The sequence below is a fragment of the Polypterus senegalus genome, chromosome 2, assembly GCF_016835505.1.
Source record: "Polypterus senegalus isolate Bchr_013 chromosome 2, ASM1683550v1, whole genome shotgun sequence".
NCBI classification, from domain to species: Eukaryota; Metazoa; Chordata; class Cladistia; order Polypteriformes; family Polypteridae; genus Polypterus; species Polypterus senegalus.
In genome coordinates this window covers 259,494,163-259,519,937 of record NC_053155.1, presented here as the reverse complement: position 1 = coordinate 259,519,937, position 25,775 = coordinate 259,494,163, and the positions used below count along the sequence as shown (strand labels likewise).

General features: G+C 34.8%; 1 protein-coding gene across 6 annotated transcripts in view; it reads right to left on the bottom strand.

The window, feature by feature from the left end:
- Nucleotides 1–25,775, bottom strand: part of farp1 (FERM, RhoGEF (ARHGEF) and pleckstrin domain protein 1 (chondrocyte-derived)) — a 324,746-nt gene that overhangs the window by 241,577 nt on the left and 57,394 nt on the right. For all 6 annotated transcript variants that reach the window (XR_005632704.1, XM_039745424.1, XM_039745426.1 and 3 more), the window contains exon 2: nucleotides 16,014–16,201. Coding sequence is in view for 5 of the 6 variants with exons in the window: in XM_039745424.1 (XP_039601358.1) it covers nucleotides 16,014–16,178 (165 nt within the window). In the remaining variant the exon portion in view is untranslated. The remainder of the gene's footprint in view (nucleotides 1–16,013; nucleotides 16,202–25,775) is intronic.

Here is a 25,775-nt window from a genome sequence, read left to right as displayed (position 1 = left end):
ACATACTGGCAAGGCAATGAACGGCCAGCTGACCACCACGCACCAACTCAGAGGCAAGCCGTCTTCTCAGACAAACATTTGCACCTGCTCCAGTCCACAGCATGCATGCATCGATTATTTATTTATTTAAAACTTGCCAATCAGCTGTGGACTTCACTTTAGAACAAAGACAGATGTGGTGTTGTCCTTCTTTGAACATTATGAATTTCAAAAACCACTAACAACCTAAATTAACAAACTAAACCCCAGATATGGTGTTTTGTTTTAAGATTAGTTGACCAGTGCAATGGTGGAATGAATGGATAGACCCGTACTTTATTAGTTTTAAGCAGGTGCTGTAGTTTTGCAGTAGTCAACAGAAAAAAAACAATAAAACGATAAGAAATGTAAGTTAAATGAAGGAGATACAGTATAAACTATATGGTACAATATCTTGCTTTCTTTGAACAAAGATTGTGGATAGCATATACAAGTTACAGAAAATGCTAAATTTCATTCATGAGATTAAAAAACAATAATCGATACTTTAGCAATCATTTATTTTTCGTTTTTATATTAGTAATTAATGTAGACCACTTTGCAGAGACCAATTTTCACTTTGACATTAAAAAGTCTTTTTCTGTTAATTAGTGAAAAAAAACAAAAAAAAAAAATATCAAAATTAAATCCACTGTGATTCAGTGAAAACTTCAAAGGGGATGATATTTTTAATTGCACTGTAAATACTTTCACTTTTTTTCATGTTTATTTATAAAGCAGTTTAAAACAACAGCAGTTGAGCCCAAAGTGCTGTACAAACCATATACCAGGTAACACAATAAATTTAAATAACAAAAACAACAAATGATAGACAATAGTAAAATCATGACACAGGGTGGACAAACAAACCTCAAACTGAGTTAAAAGCCAGGGAATAAAAGTAAGTTTTAAGATGATACTTAAAAACAGGCAGTGATGGGGCTATCCTAACATTCAGGGGTAAACCATTCAATAGTTTTCAGACCCAGGACAGAGAAAGCCTAGTATCCACTCTGTTTCAACCTAGTCTTTCGGACAGTCAACAGAAAAAAAAAAAAAAATCAGCAGACCTGAGAGACCTTGCTGGGGTGTATGGAATAATCAGGTCATTAACTTAGGTGGGGGCAAATCCTTTTACAGCTTTGAAAGTATTGATGAGAACCTTACAAGTTATCCTAAACTGTAGCCAATGGAGGGATGCAAGTATTGAGGTGACATGGTCACGCCTCTCAGTGTCTGGTAAGAAATGTGCAGCAGCATTCTGTCCCAGGTGAAGTGCATAGAGGAAAGCTGTGATGAGATAAAACCACATATATGTTTCTCAAAATCATCAAATTATAAAAAAGCATCTGACTTCGGATAAAAGTCTTAGTTGGAAAAAGCTCCACTTATCACCAAGCTAATTTGATTGTCCATTTTAAAGTCATCATCCATAATTGTCCTAAATTCATTGCGGAGGACTTAACAAAAGGTTCCAAACGATCTCGGTTAAAATAGGCGGAAATCACTGCTCCCAGTAGATTGAAAAATGAGGACTTCAATTTTACTCTTGTTAAAGTTAAGAAAATTTAAGGCCATTCAGGCTTTGATGTTCTCCAAGCAGTCAAACAATGGTTTTGAAAGGTCATTATCTTTCTGTTTTAAAGGCAAGTAGATGTGGGTGTTGTCTGCATAACAATGAAAAGAAATACCATATTTTCTTAAAATGGATCTTAGGTGAAGAGCTTACAGAGAAAAGAGGGGTGGCCCTAGGATAGTTCCCTGAGGGATCCCACAGTGAAGAGATGCTGAAGAGGAAATACGGTCACCAAAGATGACAGAAAAAACACTGTCAGATAGGTATGATTAAAAATTTTCAAAAAATAATCAATTAAATACTTAAAAGTGTATTTATTCATGGACAGAGGAACATTGTAGGACAGAAGTTAGTGCTGCTACCTCACAGCTCCAGAGGACTAGGTTCAATTTAAAACCTAATCAATTAATGTGTTGCTCTTCTGTGATTACTTCAGTTTTCTACTACATATCTTCATGTTAATTTTGCTAGGAAATCTAAATTAGTCTAGTCCAAATTAGATTGTTCTGTTGTGGCTAGTTTGGTTCAGTAGTTAAGGCTTTGGACCTAGGACGGCAAACATAACCTTGCAAATTCAAACCCTACCAAGTCACCTGCCTGTGCTTCTATTGGAAAAACAAAAGAAATGTAAACAATTGTATCGCAGATTTTATAAATGAAATAATAAATAAAAATAAATAATAATAATAATAACTCAGTGGAGCTGCTTACTCTTGGAACATGCTATACATAATTGTCCTGCATTAGATCAATTCCTACTTTTTCCTAGTGACTGACCTTGGCTTTTCCTGGAAAACATAATTTTACAGGAAACTGTATTCTTTTGAATTGAAATGAATAATCAGTGGGAATGATGCGATGTTTGAGATTATTATCATTATTAGATGTTTATGGTTTTCATACGTTAATATTGCTCACTCAAGTACAGGGTTTCTTTTCATGTTTTTCATCAGTTATATGTTGTTCCAATTTAAAGTTTGTAGATGTGAATGTGTTTGCAAAGTGGTGCTTGAAGTAGATACACTTACATGGTGGTATGCTACGTATTACACTGATGCATTAATATGAAATACAAGAAATATGGAGCAGTAACTTTGAACGTTGAGACACAATTTTCATGACTTCTCCATTAGAAATTCAAGTGCCACAATATAGATCGACACTGGGTTACTGCACAATTTAAACACCTCGCTCAAAGAGCAGGGTTTGGTATTCCCCCTTTCAGTTTTCAACACCGGGGTCTGGAGGTCTAAGGAGCGGAACGCATAACTAAGATGACAGTTGTAAGTCATCTAAGGGCCGGTTTATACTTTACACTCAGAACGCATATGTGCACGGATTAAGGCTGCCACGTATTCCCAGTGTTCATTTGACACGTCCTCTGAGCCAAGGTTATTATAAGTTTTGCCTTTTTAAATTACATTTTATTTCTTTATTTTTTTCTGACCTTACTTGGAAATTCAGTTTAGTTTTAGTTTTCCTTCATTGTATATTTTTAGTTTTAATTTAGTTTTTATTGCACAAAGACATTTCTATTTTATTTTTATATCTATTAGTTTCAGTTTTAGGTTTAGTAATTATGGTATGGTTAAAGAGCTACTATGGAGTTTAGTTTTGTGTCACAATCAGACAGAACTGTACATTTAAAAGCTTAGGATATGAGTTTAAAAGATTCTACATTACATGGTTTACTATCTGGTTTTGTTTTTGTCTGATAAAAGCAAGAATAATCAAAACCAGATACCGAATATGAACATTTGTAAACAATTTCATAATTTTTAAAAATATTTTCAATGTCATTTATGCTGAACAAATACGTGCGGACTGCTGACACTTTTTATCTTTTCCTTTTATTGCCCAGAATGGGCCAATTTGGATAATGATTTTGGGGAATTTTAAGGTTTGAGGGTTTATTTTTACTCTAAATGTCTATACCACACAACATACCTCGCTCCAACACAATTTGCTTATAATGAATGCCTTCAATATATTCATTTAAAAATTTCCCATACTGTTCTTTATTATTTTCTACCAGCCATATTGATCTCTGATTCCGTCTCAGGCATATACAATTTATAGACAGAATTTTGCCACCTGCAGGCCTGAAAAGATATCAAATATGAGAAATTAGATTCTACTGTGTTCTGACAGGTGTGATCATGAAAATCATGGAAGCTTAGGAAGAACAGGACTCTTAGGCTTGAATCAGTGTGCTAACCCAACCTAGCTGTATTGAGGGAAACAAAGAAACACAAGCATTTAGTGTCAAGTTTAGGAGCAGTGAGATTAGAACAGCACATGCATAAGGACAGTAAACACTTAATGAGCAGAGCAGGAGTAAGAAATAGGAGTATGGACTGCCACAAAATGACATAAACAGCATCTGAGATTAGGAACAATATATACATTATCTAAACCTGTTTATCCAGAGCAGGATGTCAGTAAACCTGGACCCTACTCCAGCAGGTTTGGACACAAGGCAGGAAAAATCCCTGGTATGCAATATGCATGATATTGTTGATGTTAAAAACTAAAAGAATATGATGTTTCAATTGTCTATTTTGAGAGAGAGAGAAATTAAAAAAAGGGGGACAAATATTTTAAAACATAATTCTGCTGCCGGATTATTTTCACAATATAAGGTATTTTTCAACTGTAAATATATATAAAATAAAATATAAAAAAGGTAAATTAATATACAATAAATACAAAAACACATTAGTGTGTTTAGTTTTTCACCAGTTGGCAGAGACTTTTCAACTACCTACCTGTAGTTCAGTAAAGATATTGCCAACTCAAGAAATTTACAAGGTTTGTGTAGCTTCACTGTTAAACGTCTTTTTTAATGCAAAACTGATTGGTCAGCAACAATATGCCGATCTTGTAATTCACCTGCCACTTTGCACAGGAGAAATCTTGTTAACAAAACGCAGGCACCTGAGAAATAAACCGAATCATTACTCGCTCATGATTTTCCTGTCCATACTGTAAAGACCAGCACATTCTGATTTCAGACATTTGAATTACAGTTTAATATACAAGAAGCGCAAAGAAAGGCAGCACAGTAAATCGCTTTCTATTTCACGCGCCTTACACTCCTGTATTGTGCTCGCTCTGTCACCGCAAATGCTGTGTGAACACCCACCCTCTGTCACCAGCTGATGTACAATGGTTAAAGGAAAAAAAAAATTTTAGTATATTATATATTACTAGCAAAATACCCGCGCTTCGCAGAGGAGAAGTAGTGTGTTAAAGAAGTAATGAAAAAGAAAAGGAAACATTTTGAAAATAACGTAACATGATTGTCAATGTAATTGTTTTGTCACTGTTGTGAGTGATGAGTGTTGCTGTCATATATATATATATATATATACATATATATACATATATATATATATATATATACATATATATATATATATATATATATATATATATATATATATATATATATATATACATATATATATATATATATATATATATATATACATACATACATATATATACATATATATATATACATATATATATATATATATATATATATATATATATATATATATATATATATATATATATATATATATATATATATACACATACATATACACAAACACACACATACATATAAACATATATATATATATACATATCCATACATATATACATATTATGTAATTTTATATAAAAAATAAACTTAAATTTTAAATATCCCAAAAGATTTTGCTCTCCAGAAAAATATATCCTGTCAAAATTATACAAATTCAAATATGAACATGGTGCATAACAAAACCTGGAAATACAAGTAAAATGTGTTCTTTTCAGCAATAACAAATCAAATCATTTAGTTGTCTTTGCTCTTATGTCATTTTATCAGAGCTGGACGCCTGGCATCTTTTTTTGGCAACAAGTTCGTTTGTTTGGTGTGAGGTTCTGTGTTGTGGAGATTCTCAGGATGGACTGCAGGTGCTCATCAGTGAGGTGACTCCTGTGTGCTGTTTTGTTAGTCTTCATCACAGAGAAGAGCTTCTCACACAGATATGTGCTACCAAACATGCACAAGGTTCGAGCCGCATGTAGACAGAGCTGGAGCATTTCTGCGGGAATGGAGTGAATAAACTGTGCGGGCCATGCAGTATCGTACTTTGCCTTCAGTGTGCCATTACACTGCAGCTCAATCACCTCCATATGAATCTGCTCAGGTGCAGTTTCCACATCGACGGCAAATGGGTTTGCGAAACAACTCAAAATTATTTTTTTGTTCTTCAAAGTCACCAAAGCGCCGTGCGAACTCAGTGCGCTCACTTTATCAGCAAAGTGCGTATTTGGGAACACCGTTGTGCCGACTTGGTTCAACATTACTTGGCAACAGGGAAAGTGGGGCAAGTTGCACTGGTGCATTTGTGTCTCCCATAAAAGCAGCTTCACTTGAAATCACTTTGTGATTTTGCACGGGTGAAAACGTCTGCTGAAGTGTCAGATTCTTCTTTAACTCTTCTGCTTTCTGTATCTTCTGCATTGCATTCAGATCTTTCAGGTTATCCTGATGTTTTGTCTCATAGTGCCGTCTTAGATTAAATTCTGTAATTACAGCCACATTAGCTCCACAAATGAGACACACGGGTTTACCGGCAATGTCAGTAAACATATACTCAGCCTCCCATCGGTTTTTAAAGGCTCTATTTTCAGAATCAACTTTTCTCTTCGGCATCGGCATCATAAGCTAGACTTGATTAACGCGGTAAGTGTTCGGCAAGGCAGCTGAAGCGCTGCATTATGGGATCTGTAGTTTATTGTGTTACCAGCGCTTCATATCCCTGGGCCATTAATAACAATAATACAGTATATAAAATGATCTCGGGCTGGATATAATTACACGCCGGGCCGTATGTGGCCCGCGGCCCTTGAGTTTGACACATATGGACTAAATAGAACTTGAAAAGATATATTTTTTCGAATGTCATTGTGCAATTCAGATCGAGTTGATGCGCACTACAGTACAGTACATCGAGCCTGCATGCTATTGTGGTTTTGCCTGCGTGCCTCAATAAGTCACCCTCCCCTTGCTCTTACTTTTTTACTGTTCATCTAATGAATACACAGAGTATGGCTTTACCAAAACAATCATTGATGGCGAATAAAGTATCCATTATTCATAAAGCTTCAATTGGTGATCTGTCTTTCTGCGTTAACCGCATATTTTTTCATACGTCTCAAACCAAGGGGATGCGAAGGTAAAATGAATCGGAAGCGCGTACACTCTCAGTGCACCCTCTCGAATCGGCGCTAGAGGCTAAGGCTCTACCATTGCCACGGCGTGTAGTTTATCTATTTGAGCGTATGTAGATCGGGGTATATATATATATATATATATATATATATATATATATATATATATATATTAGTATGGTGTTCCTGATAATCCTTTAGGTGAGTGTATATACACATATATATATTTTATTTATATTTAAAAAAAATTTCAAGTGATTTAAGTGTAAAACAACTCAGTAAATTTAAAGTGTATAGTGTATAGAGTGCCTCTGTGTAATATTTTCACATTCTTCTGATAGTGTTGACTATAAATCTGTATGAATGAATGTCTGCATGTTATAACCATGTACTCTAATGGACTGATACCCCATCCAAAGTTTGAATCATCGTTATGCCTAATGCTCTGGCTCCTTGTGACCCTGAAATGGAAATTAAGGTTCAGAAAATTAACCTCACAGACCTCTTCAGTACCAATTAAACCAAGAGTATCGGAGTAATTTTTTGGAGTTTAAAGATTTGTCCACCAAACTTGCTGTAAGTGATAGATTAATTGTACTCCTTACAGATGGGTGTGACCCTTCACCTGTGAAGTCAGTTATTCTAAAACTATAAGCCATTTACATTTATAATAGAAGTGCCACTTTTTAGCAGCAGATGGTATTCAAGTAAACACCTTTTAATCTTTTATGCCCCAAATGTCCTTAGGTGAAATGAATGCAAATGCATCCACAATCGAAACATCCTGTTTAGATCTGAAGCTGAGAGTAAATATTTAATTAAATAACGTCATGGGCTGCTTTTCCATCTGGAAGGCACATTTGAAGAAAATTCAGTTTACCCCTAGGGGCCTCAACACACGTATAACAAAGACAAAAAATGTATTAATGCCTGCAAACTGATGAAAACTTAACGGTGTTCAAAAAATTGCTTTCATGGAGAAACTGTTTTTACTTTCTTGTATCTACACTACTACAAATATTTTGGCTAAACAGTTAATCATGAATCAAATAAACCCTGGTATGTAATGTTCTTTCTGAGCACTTTCATCAACTATATTCTTAATTATAATGAGTCTCCCCTTTTGAGATAATGTAATCTATGCCTACTTTTACTGTGTTTTGAAAATTTTAAGTCTCAGCATCATTTACTTTGCAATCAACTTAACAAAACAAGTACAACTTGAATAAAGTTAAGTTTTCACATCAAATGTAAGATGTTTCCAAATTGCTACAAATTTCCCCCACCCCTAACAACTTCACCTCCCACCCCCTTCTTATTTCCGCAGCAGGAAATACTCTTTTATAAAAGGACCCTTGTGAGTTTCTAGTGTTAAATGGGAAAGAAAAACAAACTCATATTCCCCCTTTTACACTAACTCTGCCCCATTCTACTGCGATAATTTTAATCAGCATTGTGACAGAGGAGAATCAGAGCAGAAAAGCTGAAAATATATAATAGCTGTTACAAAACAGCTGATCAAAGTCTGTCATTTCAATCACAACTATTTTCTTTTTATGTCAGGCCAAATAAAACTAGCACCATTTCTTAACTGAATGCCTCATATAATACCCAGTTTTAATAAGTTAGTCAATTTTTGGTTTAAACCCTTTGCATCATTCATGACATATGCTTCCTGATCCATTTAACAAGTTGTTTAGATTCATTGTTAGAGAAATGCTTAAAAAAAGAGAAAATTTACAAATTAGAGGCAAAAAAGGCTTTTGCTTCTTCTACCCTTTCAGAAAAGAAAGCATGGCATTGAATCTTCCTGATTTCTAAGGCTGTATTACCAGATACTTGAAAAAGGGGAGCTTCTACTATAGTAGACACTTTATGTGTCTTAATTACTATGAAATTTTGGTTTAAAAATATTTCTTACAAATACAAAATCAAATGATAATAGCTGACAATGCAAACAAGGCTTCCATAGCTGCTGGAGGGACCTGTTGAGTGAGGATTAATGTGTGTTGCAAAGAATTGGGTTCCAGACAACAAATACCCATCAAAGGGTTTCGTTTCACCAGAATGAGTTGAGGGAAGTAGTAGTGATTCATAAAGAAAGACACTTGATCGCAAAGCAGTGCCCTGGTGGTATGATACAAAAAATAAATAATACTTTTGCTTATTACTATATGTACAAAATACAAATAGCCCTTAAAGGCTTTTTTAAATTTATGATAAAAGCATCTATAATGATGAATAATTTTAATGCATTAGTTAATACATTATGATGCATCCCATTGTTCTCATTGAGATACACTTCCCTTAAACAACAGCAGAAAGAAAAAAGTCAAAACGTCAACTACAAAATTTACAGTTATCACTCTGTATCACTCACTTCATGTAGTAAAATGTACGTAAGCAAAAATACCAACTTAATCAATGAATGAACATACTTTTGCATGATCCCGGAACAAGTAAACAAATGTCAAATTCCGCACTACATGATAAACTGCATTTTTAATCAAGCAATAAGAACAATTACAGCATGAATTCTGAAATTTTCATTTTAAAAAGTACATTTCCAACAAAAAACAATACATTTTGCAAAACAAAAACTAAAATTCAACAATAAAACAACTCATTTAATGCTAAGGAATTTACTTTGATTAAAACGGGCACTGGTGAAACTGTTTGAACTTAACGAAAAAGGTTTGATTGTAAATAAATAAGAAATATAATCAACAACTTTTAATTTTTCAAGAGATTAGATGATTACGACTTAGGAGTTTGCAAACTTTTAAATGTTCAGCTGTAGCCCAGAAGCCAAGTGCAAAGTGAAAGTAGCATGATAAAACTCATTCAGGTTCCAAATATAGCTTGTTCCCAGGTAAGCAGAGGCCTTCATATATGAGCTGTAATCTGGAGAGCTCAAAGAAAGTTAACAAATTTCTGTTTTGACTACCGAAACAAAGCTTTCATTAAATACATCAGTTACTAAAGTAAAAGTTTCCCATGCAAGGTAAGTATTAAATGAAGAGAGGAAGCCAAAGAAATGCTGATTTTTATAAAAAGTTACACTTAACTTTAAAAAACAGAACAAAAACTAGAAGTTCCATTTTAACTCGCTAAGAAAACAGAGTGGAAATTAAAATACAAGAATAAACTGTTACACTAACAAATAAACTATGATGCAGATAAAATAATAAATGAAACAATCCACAGAGGCAAAGAACACTGTCAAACAAAGAGCTCAAAGAAAAGCAACCAAGAGAAATATTCCTCATTAAAAAAAGATGCTCCAGTTTTTTATTCATTTCTACTGTACTGTACTTAATAACATTTTATAATGTACCTGGAAGTACTGATTCTAGGATCTATAAAAAAAGAATGACCTACTGTTATGTTTCTACAAACATAAACTGATAGCAAACAGGCATGAGGAAAGACTGGCTAGGTGTTTATCCTAATGTATCCATATACACACATCCTACCATCCTTACAGCTCAGACTGTGCCAGTTTATTATCATTGACTTAACTAACATCATGTCTAAAAATTTTCCTCTGTTACAGGAGGAAACAAAATCAGTTTGTGACTAGAGGTCAACTATTAATAGACATAAACCACTACACCACCATTATGCTCCTGCTGATATCATAACATGAAGAAATCATTTTCTTTTCTCTATATATCTAGGGATTCCAACTGCAATGCAGGACAGGAAAATGGAACTAGTCAGTTTCACAAATACATAATTCCCTACCTAAACTCACCTTTTAATGTGGCAAAAGGGTTGGGACTGGTCTTGAAAAAGGCTGGTCCTATAAAATCCTTGTTAAAATAGGAACAATTCAGAAGCCCTTTCAGAAAACAGTAACATTTGATAAAGCCTCATTCTTGAACAAATGTTTGACATTCACAAAACAACTGTGACCCACTGTGAAAATAACTTAAAATAACAAAACACATGACACCAGAGAACAAAAAAGGTAAAATTTTAGTATATCATTTGATGGACAGAATTTCCAAAGAAGCAAAACCTTGCTCAATAAGTGAAAGGCAAAGCTTTAACTTAAGACTCTATTTATCCACAGGAACAAGTCTACTTAGCTACAATTTAGACTGTCTGAAATTGATTCAATCAAGTTTTTCCCACTAGGCACAGCCTAATGCTTACAAGGTTAATTATCAGTTCTCAACTGGCCTTGTAATGACTGAGGGTTCCTTTTAATGAACTAGTGGCCCTTGCAAAGTTGGCCCCTACCTTATACCTGATTATGGCAGGATGGGCTCTACCGATTCCAGGATTTTAAAAACAGAATTACGGTAAGCAAGTTCTTTATAAAACAATAGTTTTTCTACCCTACGCCTAAGAGACATTACCATAAATAGAAAGAGTTGAGCAGTACTTTTGCTTTCAAGGCAAACAAGCTTAGACAATCGTACTGCAGCTGTGATCTTCTGGCCAAAAGAATATCTAGTGTAAATGACAAAAAAAAGTGTTTTCTGTAAAATATATTATGAGAAAATTAGTAATAACTTTATAAAAATGCCACAGGCTTCTCTCACACTTTACAGCTCACATACCCAAGAAAGACATTTAAAAAAGGGGGGGCATTAAATTACTTGAAAATGTATTTTAAAATTAAAAACTTGAAAACATGCAGCCAATCTCCTTAAGCATTTTTGTTTGTTTTTTTATGCTTTTTCTATTATTCTCTGGAGAATCTCCAGGAACCTGGCATATCTCCAGGAACCTGGCATTCCTTGGGCAGCCAAAGTAGAGCCAGTGGAGCAATCTGAGACTAAGGAAAAAGACTGTGCTCTTGTCCTAGCTTGAATAATCACATTGCTTTGGAGCAAAACTGCTTTTCTTCATTGTGTTTGAGTTTATTTTTATGGTGGAATAAAAAGTCAAAGTGTGATAAATAAAAGAAGCTCAGTATAAAGTGTTTGAAGCAGCAAAAAAGCTTAGTTGCTAAGTTATATGTTACATACAGTATATTTAGTGAAGAGCACACTGGAGGAAAGCTACATATCAAAAAGATTGTCACTAGCTTTTTGCGTCTTTTCCAATGTAAAAATAACTTTCTCCTTTTTTAATTAAAAATATATTTAGGCAAATATAAGCAACAGACAAATAAAGAAAACACCTACACAAATTGTCACAAGGAAGTGGGCTGCCATCAGCTTCAATGCACTACATCATATATTCCAACAAGTTTATGAAACTACATAAGTGGAACAGAGCATCATTATGCTATTTTCTGTAAGTGTTCACTCTTCTTTGGAGATGTGATGCCATGGTATATGGTTTACACTGTTTTAATTTTCTTCAAATCTACTCATACTCAAGATACTCTGCAAACAGAGGATATTTCATCCTGGAAGATTCAACTACCATCAGAAGGGATATGCTTTATTGTGAGATGATGGTAACTGAGATAAAGTCTGATTAACAAAACACAGTAACAAAAAGTATTGCTCCACCCTCAATCTACATTTTCATAAAATGAAGAAAAAAACAAAAAAAAACAAAACATCAGTGCCAAATTTATAGTGAAAACAGAAAGTATTAGTCCAAAACACCGGTATAAATATCACACTCTTATGCCTTCATGGTCAAAATATGATATTCAAGTCTCCATTTAGATAGGAGAAGCCACAAGGATCTCAAAGAGTTAAAGACTTGCATATTCCAGATTAATGTAGACTGGCCAGCTTCTCCTTCTGGCAGACAGTTAAGGCTTAGGCCATCTGGAAGAAAGTCAATAGGACTGTGAATGAGAGCTGTGACAAGCACTTTTCACACCTATAGATATACAGAAGTGCCTGACATATGGAAGGAAAGCTATCTGCATCACCAGTCTGCCAGCTCATGTACTATTAAATCAACACAGCAATTACTGTAGCCACACGGGAAAGCAGACACTGAGAGAAATCCAAATCTTTTATCACCAAATCTACACAAAAAAAAAAACCTTAAGCAGCAATTTTTTTTTAACAATTCCATCAAGAATGTGCTTTAAAAACTCTTCTGCCATTTCAGTAAATGCAACAAAAGGAAAAAAAAACAATTTCCAGAGATGGAACTGTTCTGAATGATATTAAATCATTGACCGCTTAGAATTAAAAACTCTGCCATAACTATTGAATAAAAAAAAATAAAAAACAAAATCTCTAAAGTACGTTTGGAAGAGTCATTTGGTAAAAGGAAACAAATACTCTACATACAGATGCTATTTATTTTTTTTTCATTCAAAACATTTCATTTTAATTTTCACTTACAATACACAAATACGTATAATGCAAAAATTATTTGGCATGATACCTTTACTATAGTTTAAAACATACATACATACATACATCTCCTAATCTATAGGACTGACACTTGGTTCCAGAAATGGCTCCCATTTTTCTAGTTGACACTCAGCCCTGGCCAAGCTGATTTATTCCCCCCCAAACACAATGGCAACAATGCACACATGTGAAGGCCATGGTTTTGTAATGCTGACTTGGACTCTTACCCAATTTAGTAATAACACTGAGTAAGCGCTCCAATCAAAAATGAGCAAATGCAAAGAGTGACAATAGTCCATACTGGCCCCTTAAAAGTTTATGTTACAGAGTCTACAGACAGCCATTCCCCATTTGAGAGTTTTAGCATTGGACACCATCTATGGAATGCTTATATTCAATAATGACTATTTATAGCTGTTTCTTGGGTGGCACAGTGGTTAGTACTGCTGCCTCACAACTGCAGCAAAGTGGGTTTCGTTGTCAATCTAGTTCCTGTCTGAGTAGGGAATGCCCATTGTGAAGTTTTCCTCCAGTATCGCTAAGATATCAATGTTAAGTTACTTTCTGACTATAAACTGGCCTAGTATGAGTTGACAGATTGTGCCATACAATTAATTTGCAATCGGTTGAAGGCTGATTCCTGTTTTGTGTCAAGTGGTACTAAAATAGGTTATTGCTTCCTACAACCAGTTGGCTTAAAAAGGTTGTGAAAACAGATAAGCATCTGTAATAGTGCATGCACATTGCTAGCAGTATCTGTTCATTTAAGCATCTAAAGAAAAAAAAAAAGATGAAGCCCAGAAGTAAAGCGGTAATACAAAGTATTCTTATTCAGCACATTTCCATTTAAGAGTCTAGCATGCAAAACAAAAATGAAAATTACTAAAAAATAAATAAATAAATAAAACAAATGCAAGGAGAAAATCCATACAATTAACAGTTATATATGTTTTCTATGGGTAGGAGTTTACAGAAAATGCACAATACTTTTCTGTTACATGGAACATGATTATCTTGTGATTTTTGTGCTATTTTTCAATATATTACTTAGTAAGTTTAGATTTTGTGATATATTGCTAGTAATTTCTTTTTCTGAAATGAAGTTACTTTAAATCATATGCATACAGGAGAAAATGTGAACCCTTTGCATTTAACTCAGTGATACCTTTGACTCAATCCATACCGTTTTAATTTTTTTTTTAATGTAATAATGGAAGAGGACTTCAAGTATTGCCGCATCCTCCATAAAAGACTAGGTCTGTTCAGTTACAGTAACTCCATAATATACATTTTGAAATTGCAGAGCAAAAAAATGGTAAAGGAAACACAAATTTTGAAAAAACTCTCAAAATTTGGAAAAAAAAGTTTATACGCACACTTGTGGTGGTTTTTCAGGTGGTTCAACAAAGCAATAATTCACAGAACTGCAATGGAAACACCTTTTTTGCATTTAGGTCACACAACATAAATTTTCAAATACCTGTGCAAATCATGAGCACTACCAGGTGACCCAACACAAATGTCCTACACAAGAGGGCCTATTGTGCTGTATAATTCCATGAATGTTGAGCTGCTAATCATAGTATTTTGTAGCCACAGCTCCTTAGTAAAATCACTTCCCTATACTATATTCATCTCCGATTAAAAACAAACACAGCGACTGCAGACGCAATCAAAATAACAAAACTAACACCCAGCACAGCATCATTGCAAAGACAAGTGAATCTTTCTTCACCACCAGACGCCTCACAGATGACCCTGCCCAACACCCAGTCCATGCAAGCACTGAACTGAGTAGGAGCAAAAACACAAAACTGACAAACCCCAGAATCAACTAGGAAAAATTCAGAGGTTCTGCCTCTGGCTGGCCCAGATATCCAGCTATTTTGAGGGGATCCTGCGAAGTCTCAGGATGTCCCACAGGGCAACTCGAGCAACTGAGTCGAACGCTTTACAAAAATCAACAAGGACTGCAAAGAAACTCTGCTGATATTCACATTTCCATAAATCTTTGTGTATCTTTTGAGTGGCACTAAAACCAAAATAAGTCTCTAGTAGCTCTGTATTTAACTCAGTAGTCTGCCAGCCAGCTAACAATGCTGAATGCCCTAATTTAATGACAAAATTCTACAAAATATAAGTGTAATTATTATTCTTACCCATTATTCCTGTTTGTAGTATCTTTGCTAATTTAAGCAAAGAATGCAACACAATCATTCAAGTAATGCACATGTGCCAATTTTTAAGTGAGATAGCAGCTACAGGGATCTTTTTTAACATGCCAGGCGCAAAAGGTTCGCGCTTGAGAAATGACATTGGCATAGCAATTTCAAAAAACAAGAATCATTTTCTTTCAAAAACTGTTTTTTTAACAAATTAATTCTAATCAAATTAACACAGCACGTTCTCTGTTTTTAATGACACAATGTAAGTTTAGAAAGCTAACCAACACAGTTTTAACTGAACAGTTAATGAAAAACACACAGCCAGAAATGCAAAAGGCATCTTTGGACAATGCAGTCTACAGTCAGGAGAAGAGTGAATGGCAAGACAGGAAATAAAGACAAAATTACTTTTTAACATACAGTTCCATAACAATCACTACTAAGAATATTTTGTGCAAAGAAATGTTATATTGTTGTGTATAATTACTTTAACAAAGAGAAACTACTCATTTCTTTTTTTATCCTACTCCACACTTAGTAAAAAATTCAGCAATTGGATTTGTTTAGCATATATATTTTATGAATCCTGCTAGGCTCATAAACCAAAAAAGCAAATTCCACTTATTGTAATTCCCTACCACCAGAAGATACAGTAGTTTGCATACTTGACAATGCTTCATCCCAAACATGGCCTCTCACATGAGGGGAAATAACTGCTAAAATAAACTGTACACTTACTGATATTTCAAACACCTCCTCTGTGTCATCAAGCATCTGGACCTTAATGGAAACATGTCTGCCAGGAGGCATGGTGGGAGGCCTCTGCCCTGGTTCCAATGTGCTGATTCCCATGCTCTCCTGTGCTCCCAGGCGTAAACCTGGTCTTGGCTCTGGTTCCCCCATGTTTATTTAATCTACTGTAATCCCTGCAAAAATGAAAAGAAGAAGTTAAATATGAAAAAAGTATTTTTTTTTTTTGATAATTCTAAGGTCACTAGGAGCTCAGGGTTTGTTCCACCAGTACTGGGCAAAAGACAGGAACCAACCTTGGGTTGTACACCACACTGAAGGATAGGATGAAAAACAATGTCAATATAAAATGCACCCCAACCTTAAGAGGAGTAAAATACTTTAAACTTTAAATTAGAGTCAAGGATTTATCCCAAGCAACTAACAAATCATAATGGGTAGGTACAACAGTTTACAAGTTGGGAAATGGTCAGTTAAGTAAATTTACTTCTGGGCTGCCACAGTAAGTCAAATGTGAAGACTGAATCAGCAGCACTAGGGGTTTAAGTATAACTATTCAGACACTAGACCACTGATGCAAAACATTTGAAAATGAATAATATTTGATGTTATGAACTATCTGTTTTTAAGGATGGCAAGTTTATTCAAAGGAAATGCTTTATTACTCCTACTGCAACAGGATGGTACAATCTTTTTAGTTTTAAAACAAAAACCTTGAGTGTTAGCATGATTATGGAAAATGTGAGTCAATTCTCCTAACATAATTAAAAACACTTAGCTACACTTCAGTCCTGTGTATATTCTACAAGCATAAAATACACAAAGAGGCTGCATCATATGTTCATTTCATTAACACAATTAGCCCCTAAACATACATAGATAGATAGACAGACAGACACTCACTCACTCACTCATCTGGGTGACTCATGTTCATTTATCTCAGAAACACACTGCTTTTTGTAATTCTCCAAGGCTCATCGATGTTATCATTTAAGAATAATGTGTATGCAGTATGTGCAATCATCTTCAACATTCTCTTTTAGAATAGAACATAGTTTACACACCAATCCAAAAAAAAAAAAGTTGAATTTCATTTCTCTGGTCCAACAAGCATGTAAACATGAGGAATGTGCACCTATGCATTGAGGGAATGCAAGTATGCATTGTTAATATTTGAATGATTTATTCCCACATAAAGACTAAGTACCTAGTGTGTCTCAGTCTTCCAAGAAACTACAAATCCTTGACATTTTTCTTTATTTTTTTGCTATATTTCAACCCCACAAAGCAGCTTGGACCAGACAGGTTAATAAAAGCCTAAGCAGCCAGCGCCTTCTTGTGTTTAAAGAACCCGGACTCACCACGGCTTTTCTTGTTAAGAGTTTTTTTCCCCCCTAAAGAACAATGGGGGATTTTCATCTCACCTCCATTAAGGATCACCATCAAACTTATGATTTCATATCTTACAACTTTTCAAGTAAAATCTGATTTGTCTGTAGAATACATGAACATTGCAAAAGTAAACAATTCACAGGTTTTACTGATACTACACTGATGGACTAAAGTTCAGAAAATTGATTTGAAAATCACTTTAGATTTAACATTCTTTCAAGTGATTGTAAAGTTTTGCCCTTAACCATAGCTACAATGACTTGAGGTTAAAAAAAACAAAAAAACGATGGAATCTGACTGTTGTGCTAAAATAAGAATAAGAAAAGATAGTGGCATTAAAGGAAGATATTTTAATTTCTGCAGTTTTATTTCCATTTCAAGTTAAACATTAATGAAGGACCTGAAAAATTAACACACTATAGGCGAGCCAGCTTCAAAAACTAATTTATAGGTACATTTAAAATAAAATCACCTTGATGTTTTGCTCTAATGAAGTCTTTTGCGTCATCAGCCTCACCATCCATATATCCACGAGCCATACATTTTTTAATTGCTATTGCACTTTTGTTATGCTTCATTTACATAAGCATTAAAAATGTATTTATTTGTTATTTACACAGTAGGCTACCATTTACAGTGAAGTGTTTCTTTAAATAAAAAATCTCAGTCTTTATCAATACGAAAAAATAACAAACTTAAACCTATAGGCTATTGTCAGTTTAAAACATTAGAAGAAAAAAAAAACACTTTTTATTCTATGCAACAAATAATCCCACTGTAACTAACCTCCACTGCCCAGCATTTCTCTGGTTAATGTTCAATCGCTTACTAATAAACCAGAGAATATTCAGGCAAGACTGGATACACGATGACACATTAGAAATGGTTGTGTTTTTGCTTCTCTGAAACATGGATAACTGCTGAGATGCCAGACACTGCAAAACAGCCAGATGGTTTTATTGTCTTTCATGTGGAACTGGACGGAACTGTCAAGTAAATACAAAGGAGAAGGCGTGTGTTTTAGGTTTTATCTGTCTTCATCAATAACTATTCCAGATCAGTAGAGAGTTTTAAAGTGTCATCTATTTTATCATCCAAAAGGTATTCTTCCACATTTATCTAGTTACTGTTTAGCAAATGGTAACTACAGAATCAAGTCTTTGTAGAAAGTGTAAACTTGGCCTGAAGAAACTGTGTCAGGAGAATTTGTGTACACAATTCTAAATAGAGAATCCTCCACATCCAGAACATGTGAGGCAATGACCTGTAAGCCACTAAATCCAGACATGAGCAGTGGGTTAATAAATGTTATGAATGTGTTTCAGGAAAAATGGTCTTATTGGCCAGGCTCAGTTTGATGGTCATCAACAGCGCCAGTATAACTAATTACAGTACCATGTATATACTGCATTTTTCCTAGTTATTCAAATAATATAAACAGACTCCCAGCACATTGATAAGAGAAAATTTTGATTACTCCTAAAATGCATCTAGTACACATGGAAGGAAGGCTTTGTGTTAAAGCCTTTATATAAAAAAAAGACGCAATCTAACAGGGTACCTTAAACATGAACAGTGTACTGGCTGCTGTACTACTTAACATTGTTTTCAGTGCAGGATATCAGAAAATATGTTAGTTCATGATGGTAAGGAAGAGAAATGGAAAATGAAAGATCATATCTGTTAGAGCATAATCACTGTTGTATCTATAAGTAGAAAACTGTGGACAAGATAAAGAAGCCAGGACTGGCAATGGAAAGATGTGAAATGGTTTGGTGCAAAATTATTTTATAAAAATTTAAGAATGTTGGGGTGTGTGTGGCTAGTGATACTGTATGTTTGATTACTAATGTGAACGTCTGACCCCAAGATATTCTGGGAAAAGAATACGCTAAAGGAATGTCATTACCTTCAGAAATCATATAGCAATAGGGCTGTATTGGCTTGAAGGAGTTGACTTAATTGCTTATAACGTCAGCCAAGAGACAGGATAATGATCAAATAAACATTCATGTAAAATAAGTTGTGTGTGTAAATTTCCAGACAATTCCAATTCAGGTATTAAAGCATTAAAATGCAGATCACATTCAATTTTCATATATCTGTATTGGACTTAGTACCACATATAGAAGTTGATCCAAAAGCATTGGATTGCATGTGGTGTTTTGCAGGTCACGCCTCTCTACAAAGACATTTAAGCCACAAAGAATGAAAAAATCACTGGGCATAAAGTCAAATCTGAGAAATTCTTACCCTAGAAGAACCCTCTCTTTTTCATTTCTTGTTTTAAAGAAGATGTGCAAAAGTATTGATTCAGCTTAAATGTATTTGAAAATATTCTACAGCATCATGCATTAAGTGGCGACACCCGTGAATTAAGAATCTTCAAATCTTGACTTGCGTAATGAATAAAAGTGCATAAATGACATACCTCAATACACTATGTAAAAACATTTAAACAGTAAAACAGCTCTTCAGAGACAAGCCATGGCTTTGCAAACTTTTGAATTAGACTCTTGACTTGTTAGACGTGACTTTGCTGCACATGATCTGGAAATTGATATCTAAAACGAAAGTGAGGTACCAGCTTCAGGTGATCGGTACCCAGATGATTGGTCCCCAGCTGATCTGCTGACACAGCTTGTGGCATCCAGAGACATTGTGGAAAAATAATAAATAGTTTGATCAATCTGGTGTACATGACAAAGCCACACAGACCCTGTCTTACAAATATAACAGCCACTATATACCTCCTATAGCCTTTGACAAGTGTCTGGATTCTGGATGGATGTATTTTTGACCATTCTTCCATACAAAATCTCTCTAATTCAGTTAAATTTGACAGCTGTCGATCATGGACAGCCTGCTTCAAATCATCCCAAAGATTTTTGATGATATTCAAGTCAGGGGACTGTGACGGCCATTCCAGAACATTATACTTCTCCCTCTGCATTTGTAGATTTCTAACTGTGTTTTGGGTCATTGTCTTGTTGGAATATCCAACCCCTGCGTAACTTCAACTTTGTGACTGATGCTTGAACATTATCCTGAAGAATTTGTTGCTATTGGGTTGAATTCATCCGACCCTCAACTTTAACAAGGGCCCCAGTCCCTGAACTAGCCACACAGCATGATGGAACCTCCACCAAATTTGACAGTAGGTAGCAGGTGTTTTTCTTGGAATGCGGTGTTGTTCTTCCGCCATGCAAATCACTTTTTGTTATGACCAAATAACTCAATTTTTGTCTCTTCAGTCCAAAGCACTTTGTTCCAAAATGAATCTGGCTTGTCTAAATGAGCATTTGCATACAACAAGCAACTCTGTTTGTGGCGTGAGTGCAGAAAGGGCTTCTTTCTCATCACTGTGTCATACAGATGTTCTTTGTGCAAATTGCACTGAATTGTAGAACGATGTACAAATACACCATGACGTTCTTGCATGTTTTTGGAGGTGATCTGTGGGTTGTCTGTAACCATTTTCACAATCCTGCACATATGCCGCTCCTGTATTTTTCTTGGCCAGCCAGATCTGGGTTTAACAGCAACTGTGCCTGTGGCCTTCCATTTCCTGATTACATTCCTTACAGTTGAAACTGACAGTTTAAACCTCTGAGATAGCTTTTTGTAGCCTTCACCTAAACCATGATACTGAACAATCTTTGTTTTCAGATCTTCTGAGAATTGCTTTGAGGATCCCATGCTGTCACTCTTCAGAGGCGAGTCAAAGGGAAGCACAACTTGCAATGGACCACCTTAAATACCTTTTCTCATGATGGGACACACCTGTCTATGAAGTTCATGGCTTAACGAGCTAATCCAACCAATTTGGTGTTGCAAGTAATCAGCATTGAGCAGTTATATGCATTCAAATTAGCAAAATTACAAGGGGACCCAAATTTCTGCACAGCCAGTTTTTCACATTTGATTTAATTTCCTACAACTAAATGCTGCTTCACTAAAAATCTTTGTTCGGAAAACACCCCAGTACTCAGATGTTCCTAAGAAATGAAAGACATACCACTGTTCTCTTTTTTGTTTAAAGTAAATTAGGCAGGCTGAGAGGGGTTCCCAAACTTTTTCATATGACTGTAATGACAAAATTCTATGAAATATAAGTGTAATGATTATCCCTACATATTATTACAGCTTTCAGTGTCTTCACTAATTTATGCAAAGAATGCAACATAACCATTCAAGTAATGCCCAATGTCAGTTTTTAGGTGAGATAGCAGCTACAGATATATTTTTTAGCAAAGATGTTGGTACAGCAGTGTTTTTCTGTGGTGGTACATCTTTGTACCTAAAAAAAAACTGAAATGCACCACAATTCTACCAACAACAAAAGCGTTAAATTTCTTAGATGTGCTAAACTGTCCAAAGGAGTGGGACACGGGGTGGCAAAAAAAAAAAGCAACTTGGAGACTGCTGTTTGCAAATACAGCATTTGTGTGGAGTATATGTTTCAGTTGTTGATGGTGATGAACAATTGAGGATATTTGCAGAGTTTTCACATAATTTTAATATATACCCATTTAAGAGATTCGTAATATTTTAATTAAATCAGTCTTTAGCAGTGCGTTCAAACTCAACAGTCGTTTCAATCGCTTTTTTTTTTACTTTGACACGCCCATGTCTCATATGCTATGCCAATTAAAGAATTAATATATTGGCATCATTCTCTTATTGCCTTGCTTTCAACTTGCCTTTCTGGAAGGCATTCAAATTCATGTTGTACTTGCTCAAGAAGTATTTTGTTAAAAGTTTAGGATTAAGGTCATTAATTAAGTTTACACTACGCCATTCATTATTTTTTTTTTTTTTTACAAATTCCTTTGGGTTGATTCTATATTAATTTTGTATTTCCCTGTGTATTTATTTCATTGTTTATGTATTAATGTTATAATTACATATTTTAACATTAGATGTGATTAACTGCGATTAATTACATACATTTATGCAATTTTTTAATCAATTCCCAGAGTAACACAATATTTTCATAACAGAATTGAACACACAATTTTCAGGAAGGGCAGAAATCTTTTCAGATCTTGAAAACAGTGGCAACACTGCAACCTTATAAACCACTCTGGGATTTGTGATAGACTGTAAGAGTAGCAAAATCCAATTATTTGTGCATTTGTGCTAGTTTATATAAAATGACATGCTCGATCCTACAAGGGCAAACTTCACCTAAATGCATTCATAACTTGAAATGACCATTTCATAAATAACTTCTTCAAAGCCCAACATGCTCTAAAGGTATTAAAAGTAAAAACAGCAGCACTTGAGAATAAATCTTGACATAATTCTTATGGTAACACATTTATTGCCTATCAAATAGCAACAAATAAATATGAAAAGAAGAAATAGGTAAACAAAACAGAAAAACAATTTTCTAACTATTAATTTAACAATCTTTTATATTATACACTACAAAAAAAAAAAAAATCACACATTTGGTTCATCAGTTACATCATGCACAAGATTTCATTTAATAATTTGCCTCCTTATATGCTCAGACTGATGTACACATTAATGTTCCTGGGTTTTATGCAAAAGTACTATATAAACCTAATCATGTGAAACCAGAGACCCGAGAATCCAATTTGCTTCAAGCTTATTAGTGTTTCTTGTTCCTAATTTACAATGGCATACATGATACTATGAATGAAAAGCTTCTAAATGCTTATCATGACACTGTTATCTCCCTTCCAAGAAAAAAAATCATTGCTCAGGCCTCTGTATGGTGACATGACTAAAGCACACAGGACAAAACAGTGCAGTGGAAAAACATAATCAGTGACAAATGCCCACTTTAAGTAAAGGGTCACTGTACTTAGGAAATTGTGTCACAAACACAAATTGCAAAACAAAGTGCTACCCTTCTCCAACCTATCTGTAGACTTGAAAGGACAGAAAAAAGACTCCATTTGATCAGAAGCCCCTTTCACACATACAAGCAATCACAGAAATTTACTGCAAGGTTCTTGGATTGATTATATAGGTAAATAAAGCGGAGTAAAATTACCCAAGAATGTTATGTTGAGAACAAGTTAAAACTGCAAGAAATCCTCCCAAGTTGATGTATGTGTTATCAACGCTATAGAATTCCCAGGCAAAGCACACAAAACCTCACATTACCCACATACATATCAGGAAACCAATCCTAACAGATTCTAGTGAGCTACATGGAACTAATTAAGTTTTCTAAAACACTGTAAATGCTGTAAGCATACATTTTTCTATCTTTGCAGTATTATTCTTCCTCAGATTCTTTTCAGTTTCTAACATCTCTCTTACAAAAATATATTTTAGTATGAAACACTTATAGAACTACCTTAATAATGAACTTGAACTAAAAGCAAAAATAAAATAAAGTGTTCTACCAATTTGATAAAACACATTTTCTTGACAGGCAGCACTGTGGCACAGTGGCAATGAGACTACCTTGCAGTAAGAAGACCAGGGTTTGTGTCCTGGGTCTTCCCTGCATGGAGTTTGTGATGTTCTCCTTATGTCTACATGGGTTTCCTCCCCCTGTCCAGAGACACGCAGGTTAACTGAACAGGCAATGCTAAATTGGTCTGTGTGTATGTGTTCGCCCTCTGATGGAATGGTGCCCTGTCCAGGGTTTGTTCCTGCCTTGTGCCCTATGCTAGCTTGGATAGGCTCCAGCCCCCATTCAACCATGGTCTAGATTAAGCAAGCTAAAAAATGATATGCTATTTTCTTGACAGTTTTGCTGAGTCTGGGTGCATACTGAAGCCGCAAAATGCATAAGCCTTAATCCAATGTTTGCTAATTAGTTAATCAACTAATTAAAATTACTGTGTGCTTAGTTATAGCATTACCAATAACTAATGACTCACTTTGGTAAAAACTCCACTATATTCCAATATCTTTCACTATAGCTGAGGACTCCCAGCTGTTAGACTGTTAGCTGTTAAGAGTTATATCAAGGTAAATTAACCATACTAATTTTTAAGATACGAGGATTACAGAAATATAAAACTGCTTAAATATCAACATAAACGACAGGGCACAAGACATGTGAAACAAATATTTAACAAAAAATGTGGCTGTATATAGTTCATTTGCAGATATTCTGAACCTTTTCAGTTTTCGTTTAGTGTTTCACTTTTACAAACTTTTAGCACGACAACGCAGACTCTTGCTCTTTCACAGCCATTGGTGACAGAGGACTACACTGTCGAATTGCAATTCAAAATTCTCGTCTCCAAACTACATAAAAATTGTCACAGCTAGAAGACTGCATGTCACAGGAATGTGCCTGTTGAACGGGGTAACAATTAAATATGAGAAAGCAGGTAATTAGCTGGCTATTTAAGAGTTCTAATTTATCTTAACAATGGTAAAAGCAGCTTTATAATACCAAACCTTTATGGAGGATACCTGTAGCTATGTGTCTCTCCCCAACTAACTGAAGGACTTTGCATGCAGTGGGGTGAATGTGTTGTCTTTGCCATATGGTCTGTTGTCCATGGTGTGGCATTGTTTTCCTCATCTCAGTCTGTGTCAGACTCTGCAATATCTTCTACAACTTCATAGAGAAACTCATGAGTCATTCTGGCATAAGTGTTTAGGTGCCGAGATGTCCCTCTTGAAGTAAGGCTCACTTATACTGGCACTCATCTTGGTATGGAAGAGTGGATCTTAGAACTAGCAATACCCCTGCGTGTTCATGGAGATTTCTGGGTGCATCTCCAAAAACAAGCAGATTTTTAGCATTCACCATGATGTCAGTCAGCAGCATTAAATATGTAAAACCAGACTGCTAGCTAAATTGTTCAACAATATTTATCCAATCCATATGAAATACAAATAGCATATACATATTTTAGGAATAATTTAGGTTAACAATTTGCAAACTTATTTAGTAGAATGTACTGTAAATCATGGTGCTCATATGAAAAAATGTTTAACAAATAATGAGACAAGGCGAATAAACTGCACAGATTATTATATAATTATTATTGACTACTTTTTTTCTATAGCCACAAGTTAAGAGAATAACTTAAGTGACCATTAGTATCTATCTATCTAGTACTATTATTTCAAAAATCATCATATCCTTGTTCTGCACTAGTTATAAAGACTATTTCTTTCAGCTTTACTAAAGCTTACACTAAGCATTAACACCGGCAATGAAATACCTCAGAAATATATTCCCTGTTTTGAAACATATACAGGGGAGGGCAAAAGTAGGTTTACAATTGTGAGCACATGAAACTTATTGTTGTATTATTATTTATTTGTTAATTATTGTATTTTTATTTGTATTATTTGTCTTTATCTTCTTCTGCTTATTATTGTTTTTAACAAGTAGACTACAAGCAT